The 22,256-nt window shown below is 41.9% G+C and overlaps 1 protein-coding gene across 2 annotated transcripts in view; it reads left to right on the forward strand.

Annotated features, from left to right (window-relative positions):
- Positions 1-1,905: 1,905 nt before the first annotated feature.
- LOC310781877 (fish-egg lectin-like) overlaps positions 1,906-22,256 on the forward strand; it is an 880,613-nt gene continuing 860,262 nt past the window's right edge. Inside the window, exons 1-5 of one of the 2 annotated variants that reach the window (XM_083642510.1) lie at positions 1,906-2,031; positions 2,119-2,358; positions 3,012-3,220; positions 5,315-5,442; positions 6,080-7,029. In XM_083642510.1, coding sequence (XP_083498636.1) covers positions 1,977-2,031; positions 2,119-2,358; positions 3,012-3,220; positions 5,315-5,442; positions 6,080-6,218 — 771 coding nt within the window. In that variant the 5' untranslated portion in view covers positions 1,906-1,976 and the 3' untranslated portion in view covers positions 6,219-7,029. Of the gene's footprint in view, positions 2,032-2,118; positions 2,359-3,011; positions 3,221-5,314; positions 5,443-6,079; positions 7,030-22,256 lie in introns of those variants that run through there. The other variant, XM_083642511.1, reaches the window with a different exon arrangement.

Here is a 22,256-nt window from a genome sequence, read left to right on the forward strand (position 1 = left end):
TACTGGGCTGCCAACATTAGGGCTCTGATGTACTGGTGGCAAGGGACTCCGGGTAATTTAATTTCCGGGGCCCCCCTGTGGCTGAAAATGGAGGCCAGCTCCATTGTCAACTCTTCCTTGACAGCCATGCTATTTGCTAAGTTAGAGAAACCTGGGACCTTTTAAATTTAAGTTTTGTCATGAAAAATTAGGGGTGTTTTGAGTCTTCCAGATGTTTCTGTCCACACGCCAATTTGTTTCAATTGTTTTTTGGCTCCATGGTTGGTCAATGATGTATGTATGTTTTTTTACCTTTCTTTTCCTGTGCCTGAGCCTGTTTGTCTTGTTCGTATATTGTTCTATTTTTTTTTTTATTATAAACAACGTGGACTTATGCCTCCGCCATTAGTTCATTCTTGAGTCCAAATTGCCATTTGAGGCAAATTGGAAGAAATTCCATCAAGGCGCTCCTGAGATGTTGCGTTACAGAGCTTGGAAATTGCATTCAAGAGGTCACAGTGACCTTGACCTTTGACCTTTGATCACCAAAATGGAATCAGTTCATCCTTGCGTTCAAGTCGATGTTTGAGCCAAATCAGAAGAAATTATATCAAGCTGTTCTTGAGATATTGCGTTAACGAACTTGAGAATGGTGTTCGTGAGGTCACAGTGACCTTGAGGTTTGACCACCAAAATGTAATCAGTTCATCCTTGAGGCCAAGTTAATGTTTGAGGCAAATTTGATGAAATTCCGTCAAGGCATTCCTGATATATGGCGTTAACAAGCTTGAAAATGGCGTTGGAGAAGTCACAGTGACCTTGACCTTTGATCACCAAAATGTAATCCGTTCATCCTTGCGCCCAAGTCGACATTTGAGCCAAATTGGCAGAAATTCCATCAAGCCGTTCTTGAGATATCGCTTTAACGAACTTGGGAATGGCATTCGTGAGGTCACAGTGACCTTGACCTTTGACCACGAAAATCTAATCAGTTCATCCTTGAGTCCAAGTCGATGTTTGAGGCAAATTTGATGAAATTCCGTCAAGGCATTCCTGAGATATCGCGCTAACAAGCTTGAAAATGGCGTTCGAGAGGTCACAGTGACCTTGGCCTTTGACCACCAAAATCGAATCAGTTCATCCTTGAGTCCAAGTGGATGTTTAAGGCAAATATGATGAAATTCCGTCAAGGCATTCCTGAGATATTGCGTTAACAAGCTTGAAAATGGCGTTTGAGAGGTCACAGTGACCTTGACCTTTGACCACTAAAATCAAATCAGATCATCCTTGAGCCTAAGTGGATGTTTTAAGGCAAATTTGATGAAATTCCGTTAACAAACATCGTACGGACGGACGGACGGACGGACATATGTACGTACGTACGGACAACCCGGATCCATAATGCCTCCGGCCTGGCTATTGCCGGCGGCGGAGGCATAAAAATCATAATTAAAGCTGGAAATAAGGTCCAGGTTGTAAAAAACCTGAATTCTCCTTTAATCTGTTACATTACATCTCTTCCCCTATGGGGATTAATGTCATATTGTGTACTCCCTGTCAAATAAACTAATAAACTAAACTAACCCTAACCCTAAAAAACGAATGACTTGCAGCTGGTGGGGGCGGAGTTTCTGTAAGCCGGACAAATGGAGTTGGATTTCTCTGTGGTAAACATACAGTATAGCGAAGGTAAACACTGTCCATCCGTTTATATTAACAACATTATAATGATACAAAGTGGGTTGATCATCGGTAAAGCCATCCTTTAAAATGATTGACCTGATGGAGAGCCGGATGGAAATGTATCCCATCCGGCTTCCTTGGAACTTCTTGGTGAACCGGTTGGTGCTGTAATAGGATTCATGGGTCAGGTCCACTGTATGCTTAGTTACTGTATATAAGTGAGACAACGCTTCATTATTGCAGGACATCAGCTCCGTAGAGATACAGAGTAACATCCAGAGGTGCACAACAGAGGCAGAGACACCACAGACATCATGAAAACTATTGCAGCTTTCTTGGTGGTGCTGTGTCACCTGCACATCAGTCATGGTAAGTCACCATCTGATAGGCCTACTGTATATTTTCCTGCAACATAACAGAATAATCCACTCACTGATGATGATTTCCTCTCCACAGCCTGGAACTGTAACGAGGGCCCAAGCCTGTCCTATGCCAAACAGATTGACGCTGGACAGGGACAAGTGGTCGCAACAGACAAAAACAATCGCAACTATTTCCTGAGTGGATCCACCTGGTTCAAACTGCCCTCAGCCAGCCTCAAGCACATCACAGTGGGACAAGCAGGGATGTGGGGCGTCAGCACCAGTAACTACGTCTACAAATTTGTGGGTGGCAGCTGGAAATATGCACCTGGAAGTAAGAAGGGGAGAATTTGTTGTCATTTGCATGCCTTCTTTCACCTTGGGGAAGTTGGGTCATTGCTGCAGTAAAGTGTAGTAGATAAATTACCTTAATGAAAAGATACACACACAAAAAACAGAACATATTAAAAATTTCAGATACAGTAGCTGACTAGCCGTGTTTGGAATGGTTCATTCACTCACTTACTCACTCACTCACTCACTCACTCACTATTCTCCAGGTGGTGTTTATCATATACTAATAATAATACGGGGAATGATCAAACAAGTTTCGGACACTAACTCACTCTTCTTCTCCTTTGGTAAACACGGCAGCATTGCATTGTGGTAGATAGGAGAACATGTAGGGTACATTCTGTTCACTAGGAATTGCAATGCATTGTGGGTATTTTATAGTGGACTATATAGTGAATCAAATTAACAGATGAGAATTCGGACACGAGTACAAAATGGCCAACACACTATATAATCCACTATTTCTGTCATAGTAGGGACCGGTTTCGAACAGGGCTAGTGTCTTCATTGTTCTAATACATTGCTCCTGTGAGCTAGAAAGAATCCAGACAAACAGATTTACAAAACATATTTATGAAGCCAGGACAACATGCTGACTAAATACAATACCTCTGTGTTTTTCCTTGTTTGCAGGGTCAATGAAGCAGGTTGACGCTGGTAGTCTTTTCATTGCGGGAGCCAGTAGCAGCAACATGGCCTCCTGTCTACGGAGTAGCTACACTTTGGGCTTCAGGAAGGGCTCTATCTCCTGGTCAAATCTGTCCACTGTATTCTTCTACTACAGCTGCGGCCTCTACGGATGCTGGGGAGTATACAAACCCTACTATGTCTACTTCACAAAGGTGGGAAACTGTTTGCAGAGCCCATGAAACCTTGGGCCCTATCTTGGTACAGGCGATATCCCCTATTTGCACTTGCGCACCTGTTTTAGCGTGCCTTAAGGGCAGGGAAGATAGTGGTCCGCTTTGTGCATTTGTCCAGGTGTTATGCCGAGTTTTGCACCCCCGCCCGGCAGTAGCTAAATGCATCCCCACCTCACGGGAGCATATTGTAATGATTTATAGAGAAATGTAACTGTTTAAAAGTGATATAATTGTCTGGGTAGACGTGACCTCCCTGATTTCTAAGTTAAAACAGCCCAGAAATATGTTGGGGATGCAATTCTCGGTGGGGAGGCGGAAACGTTCACGGCATGTGCCGCAAATTAGAGCCGTGCCAAATCATCTGCGCCCCCAAAATGCCAGCGCAAACGGGATTTGGGAGGTCTCAAGTAGCAGAATTATTCACAGGTGTGGCCAGGCAATGCCTGGGCATTACATCAATAAAAAACAATTGGATGCCCGTCTCGCAATCGCTGTTTGCGCGAGGCATGCAATATGCTGTAATTCTCTCCATGCGTAATAGAGTGGACTCACTCGTGCCGAGGACAGAGAGAGATGGAGAGAGCTTATTGACAGATAGTCTGTGGTGCCAACGACCCTCCGGGTTATGGAGGTGAATAGCCTATGTCCTTTGTCCAACAAGTTTTCTCAATTCATTTCCCTCTTTGCGATGTGATAAAAGTTTCTCAGTGAGTTATAGTTAATTGCCTCACTGAATTATCTGCTAATACCCAATTTTAGCAGCAGAATTTGATGTCCTGGCATAGCAAGGCTGTGCGTAATGACATATCCAAAAGGAATTTTACTCTGCACTGCGCACAGAGATCATGGTGCGCTCAAGCGCAACGGGGTATTTAGCGTGTAAGACAGGGGTGGGCAATTTTTTTTCATGGGGGGCCACATGAGAAACCCAGATTGTTGCCGGGGGCCGAACAAATATTGTTATGCCGTAACCCATGGATGGGTAACTTTGATGATAGAGAGGGCCACAAAAAATGTCCTCGCTACCAGGTTTTGCTGAGGGCCGAACGGCGCCAGCGTGAAAAATTTGGTGCATTTGAAGCCACGTTTAGAGGAATAACTCATTTTAAATTAACAGTTGTGATGTCATTATTCAGTCTTAACCACCAATATATCATCCTTTTCTCACTCACTCCTATGTCACCACCTGCTGTCAGGGCTTGAAATTAACTTTTTTGACCACCTGCCAATATGGCTGCTAGATTTTAAAGTTACCAGCCAATTAGAATTTCCACTAGCCAAAATGTTTTTCTTGAAATAAATCAGAATATGAGTGGGTTAATTTAAGCATAAGTATCAGTAAGTGGCCCGGGATGATCAAAGTCTGTGTTGAGGGTCACACGAACAAAAATGCAGTCTTGAAGCTAAATAAATCCAAAACCAATGAGTTAATTATTTAAATTTCTAATTCAATGTAGCCTTTTAGTCATAAAGATTATTGAAAGATATTCCATATTCCAGACTGAAATGCTATAACAGAAGTGGAGTATTGGCCAGAATGACATGAACATTTGGACACTTATTCAGCGGGTATCTTGCATGTTGCGTTCAGGTGCACTGTGTAAAAAAAAATAAAAAAAAATTGCAATTCCATCGCGGGTAACACAGTTGGCGCCCGCGGGCCGGATCTGCGGGCCGTAGTTTGCCCATGTATGGCGTAAGAGGTGCTTTTAAAAGCTCTTAGCGCAAAGTAATTGCGCGCTGCTGACGATAGGATAATGCCATCTATCCCCACATTTTTGCACTGAGACGCCTAGTTCGGTATGTGGCACGCCTATGTCCAGTCAAATTATAACAGGCATGCGCTTGTCCACGCCCCCAATTTACATTGCGGCGTTAAACGAGCGCAAACACTAAATTACCGCTTTTGCGAAGATAGGGCCCCTTAACTCTTATGCTATGTTTATATTATTATTATTTAGCACATTAATCGAACACTCATAGATCATGACTGCCATGATTCGGTAGTTACTGATATATATATTTTTTTGTGCAACTGATGGCAGTCGTTCTGATGTTGACACCTCTTTACAGGGTGTGAATCCGTCTACCTGCTCTGGCCATAGCTGGCATAGGATCTCGGGAGTGTACTTGAAAATGGTTGAGGTGGGCAGTGACGGCAGTGTCTTCGCAGTGAACACGTCCGGCCAGGTCTACGAGAGGTAAGCCATTACTCCACACGATCAGGTAACGACACCCAAGAGGGCAGTCTTTACTGTGATTGCGCGCCAAATACCCATAATATTGTGTCAATAAAATAATTTTCCCAATAATAAACTAGAGGGCACTGGTGCACAGAGTGCATGCTACCTAGAGGGCACTCGGCAGAGTGCATCATGCCACCACCGGCGCTTTCAACCTCTCTACAAAGTTGTGGGGTGTAGCATAAATCCGTTAAAGTTAGGTGTCTTTTTGTGATTGCCATCACCCATTGTCATGCCCCCTTTTGACCAGTGGGCGGACATTAATCAGATCTACTGTAAGTTGGACCGTGTCCTACTTTTCTACAAAGTTTCGTGCAAGTTTGTTCATGACATATCCTGACAAACAAGCAGGGGCGAAAACACACATATATATATATATATATATATATATATATATATATATATATATATATATATATATATACAATAATAATAATACTAACAGTAATAATAATTTATTGGATTTATATACAGTAGCACCTTCCTCAATACTCAAAGCGCTTCACTCAGGGGAGGGGAAGGGGTGAGGGAACTCAACTCATCGACCACCGATGATCAATTGACAGACTTGTACATTAATCTCCTCTCTCAACAGAACCGGCATCTCAAGCAGTCGTCCACAAGGGACCGCATGGAAGGCCGTCCCTGTTTGCAGCATGAAGCATGTCAGCTACGACCTGGGAATTCTCTGGCTCGTCACCACCTCTGCTCAGGTCATGCGGTGCACACGCTAATGTCAGACGCACAGCGACGTACAGACGTACAGTTCTGTGTAACGACAATCCAGTCCTTATCTGCTCTATACATATCTTTCTCTTTTAGTTATTGAAGAAGTGTGATTTCCTTAGGACAGAGTAAACTGTTTAAAGACCCCATAAAGTCATGTTCTAAGATGTATGTAAAATATTCTACTTTGAATAATAATTTGTGTCTAATATGGTCCCCCCCCCCCCCCCCCCCCCCCCCAAAAAAAGGTTGAATTATCTTGTTACAATTCTTAAAATCTACTCCTTCTCCATCATTAAAAAATTATAGTGTATTATAGAGTCTGCAAATATATTTAATCTCAAAAGTTTTCCTGCTGGACACAAGATGTCTCCTACTTCACTGTAAAGTCCATTCTCAGTGTATGTGCACCGGAGGCTTCAAGTTTCCACATCACAATTAGTTAAATATTGGACAGGGATTAGCTTCAACTATTTGTGACATCTCAAATCATGTCCCACCCCTAAAATTGGATGTTCAATGAATACAGAGAAACGTTCCACTTTCAGCAGATAAATGTGAAAACAGCCTTCTAGTGTCAAACTAACTCACAGACATCATTCTGAAGCTCAAACACCTGAAGGAACAAGAAGAAAAACACATTTTTGTCTTTAGGGGTCTTTAAGTGTCTTTTTTTAGAGAGATTACTGGGGGGTTTCTTTTTAATATAGAGCAGTATAGAGTTTTTTCCTGTTTTTTCTGTCTGTTTTGGCTAAACTTGTCTAACAATATGCATTTGCATGTAATGCATTTCCATTCAAGCTGAATTAAACTATTTGCATCCAACCGGTTGTTGTTGTGGTTGTTGTTGTGGTTGTGGTTGTGGTTGTGTGTGTGTGTGTGTGTGTGTGTGTGTGTGTGTGTGTGTGTGTGTGCATGCGTGCGATTTGCAAAAAGATTTGGCTCGTGGTCATTTTGGACCCTGTCGAACACAGGATAACACAGGATTGACAGCGCAGGTACACTCAATTAAAGCCAAACCCTCTAATTGACGACAGACATATTGAACATTTAGTCAAAATTAAGGGCTGGGACCATAAGGGATCATGTCATCCCAGGCCCCAGTCCCGTCCCAGAGGCTCTGGGTTATGAGCCCCCTGAGTTCTTGGGCCCGTGGGCCTGGGCCTGGTAGGCCCATTCGTTAATACATCACTGGTTGCCGGCCAAGAACTATCAGCAACAAAGGCTGAATGTTGCATCGCCTCACGTAGCCTGTGTCGGGCCCACACTCTGCAAAGACTACAGCCGGCGGTCAACTAGTGCAACTAGTGACTGCGGATATACAAACCAGATACATGCAACAACGCAGCGTTTGCCTACCATTTTCACACCACTCTCACTCACCACTTGGCACTGGCGTTGTCAGCCCTTGCCTGGTCTTGTGTGCTTGTGGAAGAAGAAAGGAAGATGATATGCAGAAACAGGCTCAAAGGGCTTTCCCGAAGGGGGATTGTGAAAAATATGTGTATTGACCGTGTAACTTTTAGATACGCCTGTTTGGTGTTCAAATGTCTTCATGGTCAAGTGTAGCGCAGATGCTCCATAGGCGTTGCGGGTATATTGGTTCTCTAGGATAATGGCAGAAATCCAACTTCACACACACACACACACACACACACACACACACACACACACACACACACACACACATGCACATACTATGGCACACTCCCAACAAGCCATCAGTCACAGAGGGAAAAGCAATTATAGCAAAATTACTAATACCAAATGCTTTGGTCAAATCAGTAAATACGCCTTAGAATAATAAATGTATGCATTAATCGGTGGCTAATATCTATCCTCCATATAGGATGCCTTTCCACAGCCTCGGGAACCCCCGTCCCACAGACAAGAATCACATTCAATTGCTACTTGTTCTAAGCCACTATGTTTTTTTTCTCTCTTTTTCATATGTATGTTTATTGGGTTATCAATCTTAAACATACATTCCTCTGAAAGTATGACGTTACCCGGTTTTACAAACACAAAAAACAAGGCATAACACTCCACCCCCCAACATGAGAAACAAGTTCACATAGACATGAGAAAGGGGGGGGGGGGTGGGAGGATACAAAAACATCAAAAAGGGAGGAACCCAAAGAAAGATAAGAAATATAGGCATATATACTACATGCCCATACAGTACATACTACATACATACTGTACCAACAGGTTCTCACTCCGAGCACGTAGCATATTGACGCTTTGTCCCGTCCCTTGTGCGTCGCTTGTTACTAACACGGTACCCTTGAGCGACCCATGAAACGACTTGGGCTATCCGACTAAACTCAATGTAAACCCATGGAAGTCATCTTTGACGCTCATGGCAACTGCTCCCCCATTAGTCAACTGCTCCCCCATTAGGGTCTGAGGGGAGGTTAGGTTTAGGCGTGGGGGGTGGGAGAGGTTAGGTTTAGGGTTAGGGTCTGGGGGAGGTTAGGTTTAGGCATGGGGGGTGGGAGAGGTTAGGTTTAGGGTTAGGGTCTGGGGGAGGTTAGGTTTAGGTGTGGGGGGTGGGAGAGGTTAGATTTAGGGTTAGGGTCTGGGGGAGGTTAGCTCCTCCCCCCAGACCCTAATGGGGGAGCAGTTGCCATGAGCGTCAAAGATGACTTCCATGGGTTTACATTGAGTTTAGTCGGAAAGCCCAAGTCGTTTCATGGGTCGCTCAAGGGTACCGTGTTAGTAACAAGCGACGCACAAGGGACGTGACAAAGCGTCAATATGCTACGCGCTCGGAGTGAGAATGGGTTGACTGTACATACGTACATATATACAAATGTAACCAGCTGCATACGGCAGGAACCCAAGAAGTCACGAGGACAGCAGTAGTTCAGGTTGATTTGACTTGTTTACTGTGTGAACAGACAAGATATCCCAGGCAGCAGTGAATATACAGGCACAGACAGGATGGTCACAGCCACTATCACTTCTCTTCAGTCGCCTCGTTCAACTCACAGGTGTTATCCTATACAATTGAATATAAAAAACTCCAAGAAAATAAATGAATGTTAATTACAACAGTGTCATCACATACCTGTGTGAACAGACAAGATATCCCAGGCAGCAGTGAATATACAGGCACAGACAGGATGGTCACAGCCACTATCGCTTCTCTCCAGTTGCCTCGTTCAACTCACAGGCGTTATCCTATACAATTGAAATATAAAAAACTCCAAGAAAATGAATGAATCTTAATTACAACAGTGTCATCACATACCTGTGTGAACAGACAAGATATCCCAGGCAGCAGTGAATATACAGGCAGAGACAGGACGGTCACAGCCACTATCACTGAGTGAATACAAACAGGATATCTTTTAACTTATACATTTACAATCATTTTTCTGTTCACACTTAACACAAATGGACAAGGTACAACCATTTTTTATACATACATACATACATACATACATACATGTTCCCTTGCTCTGTATTTTAACCTGATGAAGGTCGATAGACCGAAACGTTGTTGATTAAAGTTTGTTGCAAGTAATTGGCAGTGTGCGGGAATCCTCTTTGTTTCTCTCATTTATACATACATACAAAATACCGTTTCCATTTACATCAGAGTTCCTTTTCTTAAACTAACCAACTTACTTGCTGATATCAACACCAGCGCCGCCATTACTGGGCTTCTACCCACGTGAAAACCATCGACTTATATAAGATGGACGCCATTCCATGGTCCCATAAGTGAAGCCGCTGCATGTTAGATCGCCGCCCTGACGGCTGAATCCAGTATCAGGTCACAAGGCCCGCCTCCCCATGTTAGTGGATGAGAAAATCACAACCGAAATATTCACAGTAAACATCAGATAATTTTTTTCCAAAGGTGGTTCGTATCATTTTAGATAGTCATTATCATGCTAATGCATGTGCAAGTGGTAATTTTTCGGATCAGTTTGTTTTTAAGTAGTTATTTGACATGTAAAAAGGGATAAAAATGTATGATTGACAGCTCTCACTGCCAATCAATGGCCGTCCCCGCTGCGTACATGTCTTGGGGAATAGCAATTGCGTCATTTTAGCGTAGGGGCTCATCCGGGCTCTTGTGAAGTCAACTAGTCAAGAGACCGCAAGAACAACAGACCTTATTCACAGCGCGGCCATCTTGGGTTATAGTCCGTGTAGCTAGCAGCTTGTTGTATTGTTAATCATATTCTGTCCACATTCAGCGATTAAATAAAATGGGTTGTTCTGCAGTGGACTGTACTAACCGACATGGGAGTTCTGATGCGCCTTTGCAGTTGTTTCGGTAAGTTAACCGTGTGTTTTGTGACAGTTTATATTCAAAATTAGCATTGACTGCTAACGTTAAGTAGCATTAGCTAGCGTAACTGCTAACCTTCCAGAACACCTTTTCCACCCACATAACGTTAGCTATCGTTCTACTGGGCTTGATATTCACACCGACTGTATTGTGGATGTGCAGCAGTGAGAAGCGAATTGAGTGTTAAAAAATGTATGCCCAACGTCATTGTATGGCCAAAAAAAAGCAACAGAGAATACTCTGAATTTGCAGTCTGTGATTAACTAAAACTAAACAGCATGACCAAAGTCCTTAACGCTAGTGACTACTGATAAAGCTACTGAGATTTGAATGCAGTTAAATTATCACACATACAGCTTATTTAACTGCTCCCCAACCCTGCCTACATGTTGTAGTTTAATGTAGAACTTGAGAAGTCTTAGATAGTCTAAATGGTTCTTTTCCCCCTCACAAAAAATACATTTACTATGCATAACCATGTGAGAGAAAATTAAATTTGAAGCATTAATATGCATTGTCCATTGTTAAGGCAGCTGATCAAAACACTGGTGCTAATAACTCCATATATTATTTGCACAGTTTTCCTTTAGGTGATGCAGCGAGACTGAACCAGTGGCTGGTGAACATGAGGCGGAAAGATTGGAAACCCTCAACTTCTTCGCGTCTTTGCAGTGATCATTTTGAAGAGCATGCCTTCACCAATGACACAAAGGTAGAAAGCTATGTTGGATAGGCATAATGGACAGTGTTTTAATCATTGCTGTCAGCACCCTGTAAGTAGACATGTCAAAGCAATTTTAGTTAGGCTGGCTTTAGACTGAAACTTTAGCGCAACTAGTTGCATGTTGCATGAAACCTAATTTCCATGCAACTTCAGTTGCACAAAGCAATTTAAAAAATAATCATGCAACACAGCAGTTTATTCCACTAAAACTAGCTAGCTAGATTGGTAAATGTTCATCTTTTTCTTTTATTTTTTGTTTGTTTGTTTTCCAATTAGCTACTACATTCAAGTGAGAAATGCCATTCTGCATCTTTAGATCTCATTTAGTATTATTTTCTCACTGGAAAATTTGTCCTGCTGTACATGTTACTGTAGTTTGTTGACACTGGTTCGGCCAGAACCTATGTGATCATCTGAATGGTTTTCAGGGTTTTGTTTGGCTGTTGCAGGAAACTAGTTTCACAAAGGTGAGAGCTTTGCAGCTCAGTTTCAGAGATGTTTCTAATGCATTGCAGAAGAATTTACACCCATGCAATTAATTTGCAATTTGGTTTCACCTAACGTTGCGTGAAAGTTTGCCTGTGTAAAGCCAGCCTAACACTGTGGGCCTCCCCCAAACTAAGCTTGTAATAAGGAACCCCCCTTGCTCAATTCCTGATTCCTGATTATGTTATTTGATCCCATAGACACTAAACAGTTGAGCCCAGATAGCCTGATATTGCTGTTTGACATACTTCTGACTAGGGTCATCAAATAAATAAATAAATGTCTGATGGCATTTATTAGTTTCTGACTCTGGGAAAGTGGCAAAAATACTCACATTCCCCCAAACTACTGTATCTCTGAACTATATCTTTAACCAAATCACACACATTTAGGTTATTCTATTATATTATGCTTTTGATAACAAATAACTAATGTAATAGAGGGCCAAAGTGAAACGTCACTTCCTGCTTACCAGCGCCTGAAAAAATATGAATGGCAGTGAACAGAGATTAACATTACTTTTGTGATCCCGTTTGAATTGTGCTACGGGGTTCCAAGGTAAATTTGGTCAATTTAAAACGTAACTTTGCATGTCAAAAAAGTTGCAGTTTGTCGCCAAACTGAAACATAGGGGTTAGTTTTGTATAAAAACTACATAGCTCGTGGAAGCTCGTGGCATGTCGCCAGTCTTCAGCTTTGCTGGTAGAGAAAGTGACGTCACTTAGGCGACAGTGTATGTAGTCTTTCTGATTTATAAGTTCAACAGTTTGGCGACAAACTGCAACTTTCTTGTTGTTTAAAACTATGTTTTAAATTGACCAAATTTACATTGGCACCCCGTGGCACAATTCAAACAGGGATCAAAAAAGTAACGCTATTCTCCGTCACTGCCATTCATATTTTCCCCAGCGCTGGTACAGGGTGAAAAGCAGCAAGTGACATTCACTTTGCCTCTCTATATCTTTTCACTTCCATTCACTGAGACTCCCCTAAGAAACTGCTTGGAGCCCTCCTGGGAAAGCCTGCCTCCCACTTTGAAAACCTCTGATTTAAAGGATACTGTAAAAAAAAAACAAGACAAAAAATCTGTCTTCACTTCTCTGTCTTTCCTTCATTTCTTCAGGGAAATCGTCGCCTTAAGAGCACAGCAGTCCCAACCCTTTTCCCAAGTCATCGGTTGAGGTCCTCTCAGACACAGGCAAGACGCAGGATTTTGGTAAGAAGTGACACAGAGGTAAGTGGCTCCTCACTTAATACTTGCAAAGTGTCAGGGGGGAAAAAAAACATTAGCGTGCCATCTGCTGCCGATTACAGCCATGCCACCCCGACTGAAGATGCCAATGGGAACATCCCACTTAGCAATGACATCTGTCAGGCTGACGTTGCTGTAACAGCAGATATTGATCATGAGGAACAGGTTGGTTATGCAGCAGCAAAAGCTACACCTAAAAAACCTAGCCTAGCCAAATTTATTCAGAAGGATCACTGCTACCAACTACAGTCTCCAAGGTCTCTGAAACGTAAACATCAGGCCACAGAGCAGATCTTAGTCAAGTACAGGAAAAGGCTGAGAGTCCAATGCCAAAAGTCCAGGCGCTATAAGAAAAAAGTCTGCACCTTAAAGGCCATGACCAAAGAACTCAAGAAAAAGCTGTTGATATCAAGTCAATGTGCCTCTTTGCTTGAGTCAATTGATGAAGTGCCAAAACACATCATGCGCAAGATACAGCAGGGGAAAAAGTCTGCTAAGTACTCTGAGGAGCTTAGGCAGTTTGCAACCACGTTGCACTTTTACTCCCCAAAGGCATATGAGTATGTACGTGACACTTTTCACAAAACTCTGCCTCACAACCAGACCATCCGTACTTGGTACAGTAGCGTCTCAGCTGATCCTGGATTTACTGTGGCGTCTTTCACAGCTCTAAAAGGGCATGTAGAGACAAACAGAGAGAAGGGAAGAGACACAGTCTGTGCTCTGATGATGGATGAAATTTACATCCACAAGATGACAGAATTTATAGGAGACCAGTTCCATGGCTATGTGGACATAGGCACTGGTGAAATTGACAACACACTGGCCACCCAGGCCTTCGTCCTGATGGTTGTGGCTGTCAATGAGTCCTGGAAAATTCCCATCGCATACTTTCTGATCACAGGTATGGATGGATCAGAAAAGGCCAATGTCGTAAGGGAGAGCCTCAGCAGGCTTCATGAAGTGGATGTCAAAGTTGTCTCACTTACATGCGATGCCCCTTCAAGCAACTTGGCCATGATAAGGGAACTTGGTGCTGATCTTAATATCAGCAACATGAAGCCATACTTCCTGCATCCTGAGGACCCCAGACAAAAAGTACATGTGATCCTGGATGCATGCCACATGCTTAAGCTTCTACGGAATGCCTTTGCATCTTCACGTGAATTTGAGATGGAAGATGGAAGGAAGATTCAGTGGAAGTACTTTGAAGCTCTCAACAGACTTCAAGAGAAAGAAGGTCTGAGACTTGGCAACAGGCTGAAGATGGCTCATATCCAGTGGACAAAACAAAAAATGAAAGTCCGCCTTGCAGCACAGCTCTTCAGCAGCAGTGTGGCAGACGCCATGCAATTCTGTGAGCAAGGCTTGAAGTTGGAGGAGTTCAGGGGTTGTGCAGCAACTGTACAGTTTGTGCGCACTGTAGATCTCGCTTTTGATGTGCTCAACAGCCGGAATCCTCTCGGAAAAGGTTCCAAAGCCCCGATCAAGCCAACAACTAAAGATCGTGCTGAGACCATCTTGCAACAGGCAGAAACCATGCTCCGTGGTTTGAAGGTCAAGCAGTATGACAAGATGGTGCCACTTCACACCACAAAAAAGAAGACGGCCATATATGGCTTCATTGCTAATGGCAGAAGTGTACTCAACATATACCATGATCTTGTTGAGAGGGCCAATGCTCCATGCAGATATCTTCTGGCCTACAAACTGAGTCAGGACCACTTGGAGCTCTTCTTTTCTGCCATAAGAGCAAGGGGTGGTCACAATGACAACCCAAATGCCAGGCAGTTCAGGGCAGCCTACAAACGCCTACTTGTAAGGCACCAAGTGAAATGTGTGATCAGCTACATCGCAGGATTTGTGGTGAAGAAGATGAAAGAGAAAATCACCTGTTTGCCTTGCTCTCAGGCATTAACAACTGATGGCGCCGCACATGCTTTCATTCTTCTGAAAAATAGAGGCGGCCTCCAGAAACCATCACCAGGCATGGTGTATGTGTGTCAAACCACAGAGAAATGCATTCAGAGGAGGATCAAAAGAAATGGAGGGAAGCTTCCCTTTGGACGTGGAATCACATCAATCATTGTCACTCAGGTTTTGGAAGATTGTGGTGCGAAAGATCTTTTCCCAGATGTCTACAACCATATGTTTGACACATGTGTTGAAGTGAACCACATCCATGTACTGGTGAAAATGGCCTCTTCATGGTATTGCAAAGTTAGATTTTGTCACTTTGCAAAAAGGGAAACTGAAATGGCAAGAGGCGGCAAGAACGTTCGCAAACAGCTGACCAAATTGATCCATTTTATGGGGCAGTAATGTGAGGAGTCCTCCTGAATTTCTATTGCTGCTGGTCATGATTTACGGTCGGCATTAACAGGGCTGAATCATTGACAGAAGAAATCTGGAGTTGAGTGATCCTCCTGAATTTCTAATGCTGCTGGTCATGATTTACGGTCGGCATTAACAGGGCTGAATCATTGACAGAAGAAACCTGGAGTTGAGTGATCCTCCTGAATTTCTATTGCTGCTGGTCATGGTTGACAGTTTGCATTAACGGAGCTGAATTGTTGACAGTGGAAATCTGGAGTTGAGTGATCCTCCTGAATTTCTAATGCTTCTGGTCATGATTGACGGTCCGCTTTAACAGGGCTGAATCATTGACAGAAGAAACCTGGAGTTGAGTGATCCTCCTGAATTTCTATTGCTGCTGGTCATGGTTGACAGTTTGCATTAACGGAGCTGAATTGTTGACAGTGGAAATCTGGAGTTGAGTGATCCTCCTGAATTTCTAATGCTTCTGGTCATGATTGACGGTCCGCTTTAACAGGGCTGAATCATTGACAGAAGAAACCTGGACTTGGACAGAGATTAGCATTGCACAAGCTGCTAGGTCACAGGAACCCCCTGTGAAGGGGGTACGGTGGCTCAGTGGTAGAGCTGTCGCCTCACAGTTAGAAGGTCCTGAGTTCGATTCTCGCCTAGGACACTGTGAGCGCTGTGGTTGTGTTCCCCCCCATATCTTCAGTGCTTACTGCCCAGGTGGGGTATCTCGTCGTAAGGGCCTTTCTCTCTGTGTGGAGTTTGCATGTTCTCCCCGTACCCCTGTTGTGAGGAATTTAACTCTAAGTTTAGAAAACCAATGCAACTAGAAGGTAAAAGTATTACAAAAGGTTTATTTACAAAAACAAAGTCTCACAGCACTGTGGTTCACCCCCCTCTCTCTCCCTGCTCCTGGGGAATGACCCCCTCTTCCTGTTAGCCACTTCCTTTTATGGACTTCTTCTGAAGTCCCACAACAAAGAGTAGCTTTATGCACTTAGCGCCCCCCTATGGCTAGGAGGGGTATAACAACATCTAAATTCTCTCTACAGTTTCCCTCCTCTTTTTACTTATTAATAGTAAAACTATTTTATTTAGAAGTTGTTATATTGCATTTCAACTTACTCTTAGTTGTATTCATCATACCATGCTGATATATACATTCTTGTTAAAAGAAGTACACTTTACTTTGCCATATTCCGAATCCAACTGTGTACTCCTCTTTAGAATGCAGTGGCTTATAAATATTTCAAATACATGCAGATTATAAACTCTGTCTGTGTACAGTCTAGAGAAGTCCTCTGCGACCCCCTCTCTTTGCTTTTGGGACATCACTTAATAAAGCCTGTATTTGAAATATGCCTTGCTGCTATATCACTCCATGTAATGATGGACTCCTTACTAATCCAAGTTATTTACATAATATACTTCTGATAGATTGGCCTAATCTACCAGTTTAAAGTTGTTGGATCTCATTACAACTATAGCATGCTATCATTGCTAAGCTTAGACACTATACATGACTTATAACATATGAAACATTGCACTACAATCATACACTTCACTTTTCAACATTATATACAAAGTACATACAATACAACATAATTTCATTAGCAGTTCAAATATTTGACGTGATTGATGTCATCTTGTCGTCTCCATTGGCTCCATCCATACAAGTTTGCTCTATCATTTATTTATAACAGATATTAAAATTCAGACACTATTCAAATGATGTCATCATGGCTTTCCCATTGGCTCCTCCCCAGGTCAGATGCTAGTGAAGTGTCCTCTTGATGGCTTCCAGTATCTCGCCTCCATCTTGCACACTCACATTCGTTCACACACTCATCCATCTTAAACCCTCACATCCTGTCGATACTCATTCATTCATATTCCTAATCATATTTTGACATTCCTGGAGTCTTGAATCCATGTTCCAAGTCGTTGTCATCCCCTCTGCTCCGGTCTTCCGATCTTCCCTCTTCGTTCACCGTCTCCTCTCTGTGAATGACATATAATCTGAGTGTGGTATTCTATTCTATAGCAATATGTTTTAATATTTTTCACTCTATATAACCCCTTACATGTGAAAATCATCAATGCCACATACTTCCAGATAGACAATTATTTATTTTAGCTATTAACACAAAGGATATATTCAGGGGATTTCAAGAACTCTGGTTATATTCAAATTACTTTGGGATGAACTCTAAATTGTATTGACTATTTAATTTGGATAACTTAACTTGTATGATGAATCAGTGTACCATCAGAACCTCCCACACTGACCCTTTATCTTTCCCCCCTAAGGATCTTGAAAAGGCTAAATGTACTTTTAGTAGTAAATAGTGATACACCTGCTTATTTTCCATTTTTGTCCATAGGTCTTCTTCCGCCATTTCTTCAATAGCACTCTATAGATTTCAGTCCGCCATCTTAGTCCGCATTTCTGCAATGCAAACAAACCAAATATCAATGTTCAATTACAATCTGATTGACTTCTATGATCTATCCTTAAGTTCCACATCATTTGTCTTTTAAATTAAATCCCATTGTGAAAATGCCTTGCTCCAACATCATATGGGCTATAAAATCACCCTGTACACTGATACGCCATTTTAGATAACACATTTTCTCATTCAAATAAAACACTAACATTCAAACTTCATTTCCAAATAAATGAATATTTATGCAACAAGAAACATTATACAATTGTGTCACTTTGTAATCAACTTATTAAATCAACTTGCCTGATTCATATGGACTTTGGTATGGGAGAGTTGGCAATATCTCAATTTAATTTCCGTATTACAATTGAATTTGGATTCATGCATTAACCAAATACAATGCTAATAGTTTATTACTTTTCCCAGTACCTCCATATCAATTTCTACATTTCAGATATATTCCATCTATCGCTATTTTAACCAAATGTTCACATATTGCCAAATCCCCATCCATTTAGTCAATCAGCCGCTGAAACCTGATCCCGCTTGATCTCCGTCTCTTCCATGTCAATCTGTTTCAAATATAAAGGTTTCCCACAACACAACTATTTTCTCATGCACAATTCAATAGGCCCAGTAATTACATGATTAGTATGTTAATTAGTTAGTGATTAGTTTGTCATCACCACATGCCCCCAAACACACTTGAATTTAAAGTTTGCCTCACCCAACAAACATTTTCATAATTATTGTACATATTTACATGAGCTCATTTCAAGTCAAGTCAATTCAACAAGTCCAGTCAGCAGTCTTTCGAGTCAGAATACCTCCCTCTGATCATTCATTTCCCTCCAAGTCTCTCCAAGTCTCTCCAATCTGCAACAATATTTCCTTGCAACACATCACAATGAAATAAATCATATCTTCTATAATCCCCCCTTCTGAAACTCCTACAGATCTATATCTAGAGTTTCACTCTCTTCATTCTGCAAATAGAAATTCTATACACAGATATTATTTAATAAGAACCCATTTCATATCTTTGTAAGTTTTTTATTTCATTTATAATTTCGCTGTTAACATATCTATATTTCATACTTAGGCTGTAGCTTTCATTTCATGTTCAAATGTAATATGATAAGTACTTTTCCACTTACCATGTTAAGCACTGCATTTACCCATCTTTAAAAGCAAAATTATTTTCTCCATCTCCAACCAGAACGTTATACACATGTATGTCAGGAACTTTCCATCAATTTAGTCATTCATTGCGTATGAAAAAGCATTATTTCCCACTAACTTCCACAACTAATTCCCCTTCCTTATGACGAAATATTATATTAGACTGAATATCAATTAAACAATACACTTAAATGTAGTTGGATTTTACCCCATGTGAAGTTCACGTCCTCCAAGTGCTTTAACTTAGTTTGTTCCTCAGTTACCTGAAAGAAAGGTTATCTTACCCCTGTTTACAATGACAGACAGACGGCTCTCCTCTGTCTTCAAATTAGCATTTCAATCACTTTTGCTGCACGAAAAGCCTTTGATCAGCATGACTTCCAATTCCTTTTCAACTCCTTTTCTGTGAACGGAAAATATTAGTACCAAAATTCTGTTGTCTTATGAGTTCCTTTTAAATGATTACCGACCAAATGTTTGTAATAGTAAAAGATCAAATTCGATACAATTCCAACTGGAATAACGGTTTTCCTGCCTGCAAAAGCAATGTTAGGCTTCACGCCTTTGGCAGCCACATTTCCTGCAGACATTAGCATTTTCTCCTCCCAGTGTTCTGTGAAGTCTCAGAGATTTAAATGACAAGACAACATTGTGTAAATGTCTACATTTGCTTGAAACTTATCAGTTCTTCATACTACTGTGGGTTTTTTAATTCCAGCACCTCCATCTCATCTCGGCCTGTTTCTGAAATGTTACAACCAACATTAATACGCTTTCATAATGTACATTTTTCCTGCAACGACTGCTGCATTCCCTCTTCCTCCCATGGTTCCGTTCCCTGAAACACACACAAATTATGTTAAACACAGCATAGATTTCCCACTTTTTTTATCTATTCCTTACATTGCTCAAATGTATTACCTAATTATATAAGTTCTAACCCTGCCACTTGAATGCTTTACTTCGTAAATGCATTTATGTTACCGCTGCTGTCACACCTAACATGTTACACATTCATACATACAATTAACACATTTCATCTTATACACAAACACCCCGCGGGACACAGACAATCTAATGCATCCAAAATCTGCAATTTATTGTACCATATCAACAACTAAATATAATGGCAATTAAAAGTGGTCCCTCTGTTATACAATTACATGTATAGCTTCCAGCTCTCTCTCCTTCTTCATTCAAATTGCCCCGAGCACCCAACACACTTTTTTTCCCCCCATTTAGTTAATGTATGGCTAATCAACTTATTTTTTCTGTTTTGCTTCTCATCTATATAGCTCCCCAAACTATTTATGCCTCACCAATGAGGTTTAAATTTGCCTCTCCAAATGAGGCTTACCCCTCCAATGGGGTTTACCCTTGCACCCATGTGCAAAGTTCCCTTGCTCAGAGCCAGTCCCTGAAATATTTAGGAGATTCAAGCTTCTTTCTGCACATAAACCATACTACACCAGGCCGTGATAGATTCTTAAAATCATATTCACAGGCTTTGTTCTCGTTCTGCGTCTCTCTGGTTATCTACTATTGTCTAAAATGGACATAAATTGGAACCTCCATATAAGGACTCAAAACATGGATATGATACATATTTTAGACAATCCTGTCCCCTCTAGTCTCTTTGACCACTCTCCAAGCCTTCTCCCCATAACTCCTCCCCTTTGGCCTTACCTGATTCTCTCTCCCTCTCCCGGGGAGGCTTTTTGTTAGCATAGCCACTGCTATCTCTGAAGCTAACTTTTCTTAATGTGCACATAGGCTCTCAGACTTCCATGTACCGAAGACTGACCATTTCTCAAAAATGATTCAGAACTTGTGTTCGAATTATGTACGTTCAATAGTCTGTCTGCCTCCATCTGATTCAATTTGGATCGAATATGAATATCTTATCAGGCCGTGCACTTTCCATTTTTAGGACTCTCCAGTCCTTCTTGGCCCATATTCCCTATGGCCTTACCACTAGAGGCTGGGGCCATTTCATCCCACCTTTAGGTTATTTATATAGCGCGCTCTTCCACTGCCGGCGGTCGGTAAATCACAACTTCTTTTTTTAATTTTCCGGGCTTCAATACAGATTATCAATGTATTGATCATCCTAACTCCCAGAGTTTTCATCAACATAATTCTAACTCCCACAGTTCTCATCCCAAATGTTTAATTTTTTTCATCCCAAATGTTTCCTATCTTTGCATCCCAAATACTTCCTAATTTTTAGTAGGCCTATACAATACATTTGCAGATTCTGAATACATCAACAATCAAGGTGGCATGAACACTGTTTTCTCTACTTGCTAAACATAGCTTTTAACTCTAATAACACTATTTAGCGTTTAATCTACGCTCTCTTTCTTTATCTTGTTCATACACAACACTGATGATTATTGCCTACATTTAACACATTCAGTGCCAGCTTCTAATATGGCGTCATTAGAAATTTACCGTAGAGTGCCAGCGACGCCAAATGGCGTCAATAACTCGAATTTTTTTTTTTTGACGGGGGGGTGTCGATCTATGCCTCTTACATCGCCTCTTACAATATTCAGAGGTATTGAATGTGTCTAACCTATTTTACAGAACCCTTAGGTGGCGACAGCGCTCTCCAGATGAGAGAACGTGGAGTGAAACACACAGAAGAAGTCATTGGGGGGAAGGAAATCGCATCGCATCCGTCCGTATGCAGCGGCTTCATTGAAGCAACGTTTAGCTGTGCCCCTGCAGCAGCCAATCTGCTATCACAATTGAGCACCTCGGTGTCCGCTGCAACAGCCTCCGTGTCCGCTGCAACACATGATCAGCCGTGGATTTGTTATTATTCTCAACTCGAAGCATGGGAGCTGGTACACGCGGCTGTAAAAAAGCAGGATCTAGCGGACTTTTTCAGTGCTGAGCACAGGCAGAGAAAACAGCAGAGCAGAGAGACACTCCTCCCACAACGGGGGGGGGGGGGGGGAGGAGGAGGGGGGGAGGTGGGCACGCAGAGCCAAGTACACAACACAGACCCAGACAGCAGGACAGGGTTGGCAAACGCAAGCCAGAATATCCGATGCCCACCAGCAGCAAAAGATCAGCAAGAAGCTGCAACCAGCAGCGCATGCAGGCGCCAGCGCTGCTGGTTTCAGCTAAAAATATTATTCTTCCAAACAAAATTCCCTTGCCTTCACTGTTTTATTGAAGGAAATTATTTTTGAGGTGTGACTACATCAGAAAATTAGCTTCAGAGTCAGTGATGTGCTTGAAATGTTTAATTTCACAAAAGGCTCATTATCTCAGCTCGTAGAAAAAAAGCTCTGTTTTTCGTTCAATCAA

Source organism: Poromitra crassiceps, assembly GCF_964638095.1.
Source record: "Poromitra crassiceps genome assembly, chromosome: 9".
Classification (NCBI taxonomy): domain Eukaryota; kingdom Metazoa; phylum Chordata; class Actinopteri; order Beryciformes; family Melamphaidae; genus Poromitra; species Poromitra crassiceps.